Here is a 10,843-nt window from a genome sequence, read left to right as displayed (position 1 = left end):
GAAATTAAAGTTGTTCATTTTGTTACCTTGTTCGATAAAATTTATTGAGCACTATAGTGACTATACTGCCTATAGAGTATACTTCAGAAAAGGATTATTATAGGATTCTGGCCAGAATTTGACCTATTTTTATATGGGGTGTAAATTGCAAATACGGTTTCAATGCATATGTATAGCTATTACAAATCGGTATGGTAAGAATCTATTGTCTTATTATTAATCAGCAATTCAATATAGGGAGCAACTTCTCGCGCTGTAATCCTCTGTGAGAAAAACTTAACGGCTTTTCCATTTCTGTCCACTAAATATTTCCCGAAGTTCCACTTCGGGTAGTCGGCCGTGACCTGGTACAGGTACACATACAACGGATGAGCGTGTTCACCACCAACGTCAATCTTCGAAAACAAAGGAAAGTTCACGTTGTATCTGTCTTGGGCGAATTTTAAAATGCCTTTGTCGTCGTTTGGTTCCTGCTGGCCAAACTGGTTGCAAGGAAATGCTAGCACAGTGAAGCCATGTGATGAAAACTCGTCCTGGATTTGAACCAGTTCTCTGTAATGACCATCAGTGTAACCACATTCACTTGCAACATTCACTAATAGTAGGACCTATAATAATTGAGTTAAAAAACTTGAAATAATTGTAATACAATATGCTTAGTAAATTTTCATGATATACCAAAGTGACTATTTTAGTATCTGCTTTATCTTGAAAGTTTATCTTGAAAGAATGCTACAGCTTCTGCATTCAAAAGTGTGAGTGGTACTTTGAAAGTAAGGTAAACAGCAATATAAGCAATCAACAGAATATGCAACATATGGCAGAAATAAAAGTGAGGTGTGAGAAAAGTATATGCCTTCTTTGTAAGGTATCAACTATCAGGGCGGACTACCTCAGAGGGAGATTACATGGCACATTACATTGGCACATGGCACATTACAATGCAAGATTGAACTTCTCATGTTGCCAGTTTTAGTGTAATTCCCTGGTAAAATGCTATTGCATGATCACATGATAAATTTGCATCCTAGGGTTGCCTTCTTAAATAATAATATGGATTCCATAATGTCTACAAAAACTGAATATGAAAAGTGTAGTATACAGATTTCATGAATGTCCAACATCAATGCATGCCCTCAGTGGCATAGCCAGCCTGTTGATTTGTCCTGCTATGCTAATATTTTTGTGTTCACTGACTGTGAAAACAATAGATTTCTAAAGACATGAATAATTATAATAACTCGAAATTTACATAGCGGGACAAAATCGTCAGGCTGGCTACGCCACTGCATGCCCTTTTGACTTGCAGACAACTTTGCCCATAAGCACTAATCCTAATTGGTTTGTAATTTGTCCAATAGTAATTTCCATAGTCTTTTAAATTATTTGTGCAATATCCAGTCAATTGCTAGCTGCAAGGCCATAGCTAGAAGCTTTATTGGGTGTGTCTATTCATATATTAATCTTGTATGCTGTATATATGAATATACCCCCCCCAGATTAGGAGGTCTAGCTACAGCCCTGGCTAGCTGACATTAACTAACTTATCACAAATTGTAAGGCATTCGCCAAGTTCACAGGGGTGTTGCCCACTGACCCAGTTTGGATATACCATGCTTTAGTCAAAGAAATGAAACATTTATAAATGTGTCAGTGTCTTGTGGAATCAAATTATTTATGTCCAAATTTGTGTCCAAATATATTGCATAACATGAAAAGTTAGTTACACGAGTTATCCTTACAGTACAAAGCTGTGAAGCAAGTCAAGCATTATGATCTATTTTATTACTATTCCTTTATAACAGAGATTGCCCCACAAGTTCAACTCCAAATCAAGCTGTCCAGTTATTGAGATGATAAAATTGATTTCAACAACTAGACTCAATAATAAACCAAAAAATATTAGTAATGATAAAAGTTAAAGTATTTCAAAATCCGAGAAGATTTAATTTGAATATTTATATTAATAATGTAACAATAGGCTCTAATTATAAATTCACCTTTCCCTTATATTGCGCGAAATCAACGTCCTTCCCGCTTATATCTTTTAACACAAATTTATAAAATGCCGGTTCATCTTCTGTACTTGGCTGCAATATAGCGCACAAAGTAATAAAACACAACACGAAGGCAATCTCTTTGTTTACCGTCATGATTTATCAAATTTGTGATTCCATCAAAGCCTTCAAAGGCTCCTTTCTTTAGTTAGTTAAACGTTCCGGGAGTGCAAATGCCGGTAATATATTTAAAAAATTTTTTTATCAATTTATGGCATTTTTTGGAACATAAACGTTATCTAAAATTTAGGTATAAAATTTTCAAGCTTTCAAATTTTTAGATTATTTTATTTTTAGTTTATTTTATTCTGTAATGTTAAAAACCAGTGAGTTACATACTGTAATGTCTTTCTACCGACCGGGGAATATAGACAAAGAATTTTCCACGTGTGATGCATTTCATAGTGCGACTTTTGTGTGACGGTTGTTGAATAGCAACAACCAATAATATCGTTCTATTTTTTGAATCGACCAATCATCGTTTAGAGAAGTGTTATTTCTTTCATTTCTTTTGTGTGGAACGACGAAGCGGAATATTTGAAATACAAAGAGAAGTAAACATCGATTTGTGAAGTTTGTTCGTATTATAAGCGATTTTTATTGACTACAAAACTTAGCAAACCGAAAAATATTAAAGACGTATTGACCACAAAGCTTGATAATGTCGCATTTCAACTTTGAGACAGAGATAAATGATATTATTCGCTTAGATGGAGCAATCAAGAATGGACCAAAACCAAGATGGCAACGAAAAGCTGAGGAAGAAATTGCACTTTCTGCCAAGACCTCGACGCCAAATAAACTTGTCAACCGAAGTACAAATAAAACTCCTTCTGGATCTCCAAACAAGAAGACGCCGGGTAAGCAAAGAACGCCAAAAACGCCGTCGGGCGATCGCTTTATACCTAACAGGAGTTCAATGAACTTGGATACGTCCTATTACAAAGTCATGAGCAAAGAGGAAACCGAGCAGGAAAATGAAGGAAGTCCGTCAAAGGCAGAGTTTAGAAAATCTATGACCGAAAATTTGTGTGCCAATGAACTAAATGCCAAGATCCTCACCTATTCAAACAAAGCTCCAGTACCAAGAGAAGGCAAGTCTACTGTCTGTTAAATCTTATGTTGATCACCTTGTTTATATTTTAATAGGGTTGAAATACGAGTATTTAGGGTGCTTATATATGTTGTGTGATCAATAATTTACCACCAATGACTTTTCACAAACAATCTTAATAAACAATGAAGTTTGTTTGTTATATTTTTCAGTACTCTACTGGTGTCAGAGCTGATTAAAGCTCTGTGTTTAGTGTGTTTGGGTATAAAGGAAAAAGGGGGCCTTAGGCCATGCAAGCATTAAATTTTACCAGTGGCGTAGCCAGCACGATAATTGGGGGGCACATATTCATATATTCGTGATACGCAGGATTAATTTCTTTTCAAATCAATTGTCTTTACAGTCTGTTAACATGAATATATGAATATGTGCCCCCCAATTATCGTTGCTGGCTACGCCACTGAATTTTACTTTGGTGGGTTAGTTGTCAACATGTTAATATATGTCATGCAAGCTTGGAATTTAACTTTAGTATATAATTGTATAAACCTTTTTTACTGGCAATAGCCTGTTTGCTTTCATCAAGCAACTTGTTCACAATGATATTGCAAAAAATATTGATTTTTCAAGTAAAATTTAATTTTCTAATGACTCTTTAATGACCTTAGAGGTCAGGGCAGCAGCTAGGATTAACATCCCTCCCCAAATTGGGTTGAATTTGTGAAATGGTATAGGTTAAGTCCTGCAATTTCTGAATTAGCTTATATGCCTTTTATAATATGCCTAATAAACACAGCTTTGACCATGACCTGAGTATTTATGTAGAATTTATATTACCTAACTCCCTGTATTCATTTCAACCATAATTTAGACTAAAATAATGTTGACAAATTTATGTCATTATGAAATCGGCATGACCACCTAAATCACGGGGTGGGGCGTATTTATACATATATTTTTGTTCTGCATTCTTTTCTTTTGAAATTCATTGTTTTTGACTAGTGATATCACTGAAACCAGACTTGAGATGCAATTTGATTGAAATGATCATATCAATGATCATGCAGACCTTAATATGGGGATAATTGCATGACTTGCATGCTTGGTAAGATGTTTGATTCACAACTGGTAGATGAATTAAATGTTTTGTAAATTTGATAATTCAAACAACCCGGCCTCCCCACTGCATGTGAACAAGATATTTTTTCCAGCTAACATGTCTATTTGAATAGACAAAAGATCAATTTCTATCTGTGTAAAGTTACCAAGATGAAAAGTGTTAATGCAATAAGGTAGTTGTATATTAAAATTTCAGTTCAAAAAAGCATTCTCTACGATTTAATTAATACGAACGTTTGTTAAAAATTATTATGATAATTTGCGCTTTATAAATTTATATTTATTATTATTACTTATATTATTATATAGTTATTATTTAAACGCCCTAGCTGCATATAGGCTATATAGTGCTCAACAAACCTTCAAATACTCGTGTTATATAATAGCTAATATAGAAATTAGCACCAAAATCCCTAGACCGAAAATTATTTCGGTAACATCAATCCTTCATTTCAGAAATTTTCCCCCTATAATTTCCGGCCCCCTTATTCAGTCTGCGAGAAGACTACTATCAACCCACAACTGAGATAGTGATTAAGAACCGATATAATACTATTCAGGAATACTAAAAAATATGCGTATCGATTCGTGTATACAGTTGCTGTATCCAGTATAAAATCAGATCAGTGGTGACATCCAGACTCCTCTGCAGTCCCAGTGATATTTAATGATATAACAGTGATATTTATAGCTCAGTGGCAAGGAAAAATCTCTAATGTTTACTTGCGTAACACCAAAGCGACTGGGGACGAGTCAGACTCAATCCCCACTGAGAAAGCTGAAACCAAACATCTGACGTGATCCGCAAAATCGACGTGATATCACAGAGGTGATATTTACAATATATTTTAAAGTTTTTCAAAAAACTAGCAACGAATATCATGGTCTGAACAGGGAAATTTGAACGAAAAGTTTGCCGCTCCGATGCAATTTGTTGCTGCAACACGTCGCACATAATCGAACCAGTTTGATTTTGTGCGACCTGTGCCAACAACGGCCTATTAGTATAGCTCTTGCATACGATGATTTTAATCAACATCGTCGCCCAACTGGACACACAAAGCGATTTGTCGCCTATAGCATGTATTGGTCTTAAGTCTGGTCATATTATGATATTCTTGATACTTACCGGCGAGCGAAGATAGCTAAGATTTTGACTTGTCTTGTGCCCATGCCGCTCTCAAATTCCTTTCCAAATTGAATTGCTCTGAATACTGAAAATCCGCGTCGCATCATCGTATCACGTTTTTACCAAATAGAATTGATCAAAAGAGATGAATCTGATTTTGAAACTATACCAATTTCAAATTAATTATTTTGACAATCTGCTTTTACAAAGTATATAATGATGGATATCATACATGTCGTTAAATATTCCATAGTTTATGATGAGATCTTATTCGTCAAGTCTTGAAATGATCCTTTTTGCTTCTTTTCTCAACATTGGATTTCGCCAAAAAAATATGATCGAATTTAGGGATGCGGAAGCGAAGCTCATTGTGGCGGCCCAGAAAAGCGCGATGAACAAAACGTAGCTTTGCCTTTGTGCCATCAAGAAGTTGACAACCGCAAACGGTGTTGTACATAGGAACGTACACCCAACAACAATGGCGCATGACTTTGCGAGCTTTATATCTTGTAATTGTCGTGATCCGCTTGTCCGGGACTCGCAGGATGCCTCGCGACTCGCGATGAATATCCTAACGTAGAAATACACGGATGACAAAACGACGGCAAGTAACGTGGTCCCTATGACGACGTTTGAGAAACGTGTCGGTATTGATATGGCTATTGCCAAACCCCATAGGATCGAAGCGGCCATCAAAAGTTTGCTTTTTGTTACCTTACTTCGTGTGAAAAAAGGATGAACAATGTTCAAGTATCGCTCGATGTTTAATAAATATAAAGTCGCGATAGCCAGAGATGCGAAGCTGCATGACATTAGCATTGCCGTTGTGTAAACACCGCATTCAAGAGGATCCCCAATAAGGGTCTTTATCGATATTAATACGAAACAAGATTGCCCAAACAGGCCGTTCGCTAAGTCGACGATCGATAACAACATTACTAGGAAATATGAAGTCTTCCTTTTTAGTTGCGTGGACTTCCAATATGCAAAGATTGTGGTCGCGTTAAGCAATATCGTGCTTAGAAAAATAATGATATTTACAGCGCAAGCGACAACGTAGTTGATGTAAAGCGCTTTCGATGAAAGTCCAACTGGGCGATACATTTTTGTACTAAGAAAAACGCAGTCGCGCCAAGATAGGTTTTGGGCGCTCATTTTACGAAGAATTCTTTCGCAAGATCAAATGGAAGAGACTTTAATTTTGGTTTTGAGATGTGCCCCACGTCTTTCGATCGTGTTTATTATATCCGTTTGATAATTGAACTATATTGATTTTTTAAGCTCCCAAAAAAAATGTATGTATATATTTTTAATTAAGGTAGTATATTACCGCACGCGTGGATTTTGTTAATAACTGTTTTTAAGTAATATAATATCTTATTATATCGCAAGCTGCATTTCCGGTAAAATGAAGCTCTATGATTGGTTGAGAAGAATTTTGTACACATGACTTTATTAATATTTAAACTTCTTCTAAGACCAAATTTTGCCTTTTAAATTCAATTTTTATTGCAAATTCTTTCTTTTTAAATTCTATTTTTATTCTTCAGTTATTAAAGATTCGTTTAAATTACAAAATGTACAACCAGTGGTATCTCCACTTGCCTGCGTGCATCCTCAAATTTTCTGCTATAATACACGCCAAAGCTATAGTCAAAATTTCTTTTTATTGCCCAGTGTCAATAGTAAGAAGCTTTTGCCCAAACATTTACCTGAAAAATATATTAGGAAACTGAAAAATATTTCTAGTAGGAGTCAGTGCTTAGATTTCAAATGGTAATAACAGAGTGTTCGATAAGGTAAAATTCACTACGTCAAATTTGTGACTAATTGTTGAAAATGTTTTAAAGAATATTCCATAGACCTGTGGAAATCTGAAATTTGCGTTAAGTACATTATAGATTAAATGTATATTCAAAAAACTCTCGGTTGTTTCTTGATTGTATTTTTAAAACATTCGGTTTTTTTAGGCTATTTGAATGACTTAAGGGTTTTGTATTGTCAAAACAAGACCCCAGGGACTTCAGCAAAGAAGAATTCCAGATTTATATCACCCGCGCCAGAAAGAATACTGGATGCTCCTGACCTTATTGATGACTATTGTAAGTTCCTGCAGTATATATATATATATATATATATATATATATATTTATATATATATTTTTATATATATATATATATATATATATATATATATATATATATATATATATATATATAATTTATGAGCATCTGCATGAGTATATTTGTTTTAAGCTGATGTTGTGCAATTATCCTAGGGCGCAAAGGCGTCAAAGACGTCGAATCTGATTGTCGTCCCAAAAAGGTTGCATTGTCACAAGTTGTTAAATATTTTCATTAGATCTCAATCTCTTGGACTGGAGTTGTAACAATCATTTAGCGGTTGCTCTTGGTGGCTTTGTCTATATATGGGATGCAGGAACGGGAAGTATACAACAACTTTGTCAAATGGACTCACCGGAGTGCTACGTGGGTTCTGTCTCATGGATAAAAGAAGGGAGATATTTAGGAATTGGAAATAGTGATGGCGCTGTGCAGGTATAAAGCTATTATATCGCGGTGTAAACGTATACGTACGTATATTGTCGAAGCTCTTCTGACGCCAAATTATAAATAATTATAATTTCAAACTCTATAACGCGGTCTCTTTATAATTTTTGCACGAAAGCGTGAAATACAACTTTAATCACCAAGTTAGGTCAAGCTTGCCAAGGCTCAGGCTATAGAATTATGACACAATCAAAATATGAGAAGACGCAAATGAGACGCTTGGGGTGTACGTTATATGTAGATACATGAGTTTGTTTTTAACAGTGACTTGTTTCTTTAGCTTTGGGATGTGGAACAGCAGAAACGTGTCCGAAAAATGACTGGTCATGCAGCAAGGGTCGGCTCTTTATCTTGGAATTCCTTCATTCTGACCAGGTACTGTCACGTCATCACCGTTGCTATGTTGCGTCCGATAAAAATTGCTCAACTGACTTGGGCAAATAGAAATTTTAAAAAGTTCCCTTGAATTTTAGTGTTAACTCCAACCACCCTGCTCAATAATGCTCACTTTTATGTAAGATACAAATTTTAGACTTCGCTTCGTCGAGTTGAATCTTAATCTTTAAGATTTTTCAATTTTTTTAGTGGAAGTCGTAGTGGTGCCATCCACCATCATGACGTCAGAGTTGCTGATGATCACGTGGCAACATTGGCATGTCATACGCAGGAGGTGTGCGGATTGAAATGGTCACGCGATGGCAAGTATTTAGCGAGTGGTGGAAACGATAATCTTCTTTTGATCTGGGACACTAATGTAAGCTCGAGTGGCGATATGAATTCGCCGTTATTCACGCTGACAGATCACCAAGCTGCCGTCAAGGTAGGTGCATGCATTGGCTCATGTTTTCGGGGATTTTTAGCAAATTCTGGTCACGTATACTTGTAGCCCACGCGGCTGCCTATTCTATTTTGACGTTGTTACTTAATTATTAAAAGGCTTTAGATTGGTGTCCGTTTCAAAGGAATGTGATTGCCAGTGGTGGTGGAACAGCTGATCGGCATATCAGATTCTGGAATGCTGCTACCGGAACCTGCCTAAATGCCATTGATACAAAGTCACAGGTTAGTACACCTGAAGAGTTAATTCATTACAGTCTGCATATGTTTGTAAATACCCAACCATAGAAAAATCGTTTCGTCGATTATATCCGATGTTGTTTGCCCATGCACGCATTCCTAATTATTCGTACAGATGATAGTTTCATCCGGGCGTGATATAGCTACACCATATATATTTACTTTATAGTAAGAAATATAACTAAATCTGAATATTCAATTGGAAAGCCCGCGTGCATTGGGACTGAAAAAAGTCAAAACTGTTGTTTGTCGAGTGTTATAATTCATTAGCCAAATTCTTGAAACTTGGCAGCGACGACGTTATTGTATATGTATATATATATTAGTCAAAACAAGTTTAAAAAACCAAGGCACGACTAAGCTGCTGGACCTATCCTATCGGACGAATAGCCGCTTGAACCTTTGATAACTACATTTTTCCAGACTGGTCATATAGCTACCTGCCTCAAGTGGTTTAAATCGTTCCGATTGTTTCGTATTTATGGCATGCACTTGTGCGGGTTTTCAACCGCAAGATTATAAGTATACTAGACAGACGTGCTTCGAAAATAAGAGTATTAATTTAAAACACAACAACTTAATCCTAACGTGTCTTTCACCTTCCTGTACGTTGCTTGTGGGAAGACCCGAGTGTCATAAAAAAACAACGCACATTATCAAAATTTGCGTCAAGAATTTTGAAGTGGTCGTTGACTGGATATCTGGACACAATTCCAAGCCTGTTAATTGGCGCCAGGTATATTTAGGCATAACTATGATTTTGGCGATATGCCTGATCGCTAATAATTGTTGAGCATGCTGCCGGGAGTAATGTGTGAAGCTGTGCTCTATATATGTGGTTTTTCAAACAAATAATGTCATGAAGTTGAAAAAATGGGACACTGCTAAGCCAGGTTTTATAGCAGTGAAAACGTGTAACAATCGTAGTCGAAAGAACAACGACCAGGATATTCATGAGATAGCGTAAGCACAGTACCGAGTCTGGCGCGAAAATAACGAATCTCGTACTCGTATTCGACGGAAAAGTATGTATATATAGTTCCTTACCGATTGTTATTAACTACTCATGGTGTAGATTACCTGACCGGGCTCTGATAATAGGGCGTTTTAGCTGTGAAGTCTTATTTGAATATTTTTAATTACTATTAATTTATATAATTAATTAATATGATTAATTATACGACTTACATTTATACATTTTTTCGTTCCTTCGTTGCTAGGTTTGTTCCATTATCTGGTCAAACAACTACAAGGAGCTCGTGTCAAGTCATGGATACGCTCAAAATCAACTGACGATCTGGAAATATCCTAGCATGTCAAAAGTTACAGAATTAACTGGTCACTCGTGTCGTGTTTTGCATATGGTCCTCAGTCCCGATGGTCAAACGGTCATTTCTGCGTCCGCTGATGAAACTCTGCGATTGTGGAAATGTTTTGCAATTGATGCTACGTCAAAGAAGTCAAAAGGCACCGTCGCAAAAGGCTCGAAGTCCATTATAAGGCAGGGTATTAGGTAACTTTGTCATACATTTATATAGGTTCATATATATATATAAAATTTAGTTATGGTATTGTAAATATATTAACATGTGATATTTCTTAGTCTGTATGGGCTATGTCGAATATTTACGATAGTTTATGTTTTTATTAAATTTATAAAACAAATCCAATGATAAATTATCGAGATTCAAGGCTCACCAGCTGGCGAGGAACGTCAACAGCTGTTTTTTTTATTTTACCCAACCTTTTCAAAGAATTTTAAATTAAATAAGTAATTTCAGTAGGAAAAATGAAATCTTTACTTTGCAGGATTTTAACCTACGCTTACAACTCGGT

General features: G+C 35.9%; 2 protein-coding genes across 2 annotated transcripts; one reads left to right on the top strand and one right to left on the bottom strand.

Annotated features, from left to right (window-relative positions):
- Positions 1–58: 58 nt before the first annotated feature.
- On the bottom strand, positions 59–2,190 carry LOC114524188 (probable phospholipid hydroperoxide glutathione peroxidase). The gene is made up of 2 exons (XM_028545315.1): positions 2,001–2,190; positions 59–608 (listed from the first exon to the last, which is right to left on the bottom strand). Exons 1-2 carry the CDS (start codon positions 2,151–2,153, stop codon positions 180–182), a joined length of 582 nt encoding a protein of 193 aa, XP_028401116.1. The 5' UTR covers positions 2,154–2,190; the 3' UTR covers positions 59–179.
- A 408-nt stretch (positions 2,191–2,598) lies between these two features.
- LOC114524203 (cell division cycle protein 20 homolog) lies at positions 2,599–10,629 on the top strand. Its single transcript, XM_028545338.1, has 7 exons — positions 2,599–3,151; positions 7,330–7,461; positions 7,722–7,918; positions 8,211–8,305; positions 8,516–8,750; positions 8,867–8,992; positions 10,228–10,629. The coding sequence occupies exons 1-7, from the start codon at positions 2,719–2,721 to the stop codon at positions 10,522–10,524; spliced, it is 1,515 nt and encodes a 504-aa protein (XP_028401139.1). The 5' UTR covers positions 2,599–2,718; the 3' UTR covers positions 10,525–10,629.
- Positions 10,630–10,843: the final 214 nt, after the last annotated feature.

Source organism: Dendronephthya gigantea, unplaced genomic scaffold (assembly GCF_004324835.1).
Source record: "Dendronephthya gigantea isolate DGI-Jeju-01 unplaced genomic scaffold, DenGig_1.0 000030F, whole genome shotgun sequence".
Taxonomy (NCBI): domain Eukaryota; kingdom Metazoa; phylum Cnidaria; class Anthozoa; order Malacalcyonacea; family Nephtheidae; genus Dendronephthya; species Dendronephthya gigantea.
The sequence above is the reverse complement of the archived record's forward strand: the minus strand, read 5'-3'. Positions and strand labels throughout refer to the sequence as shown.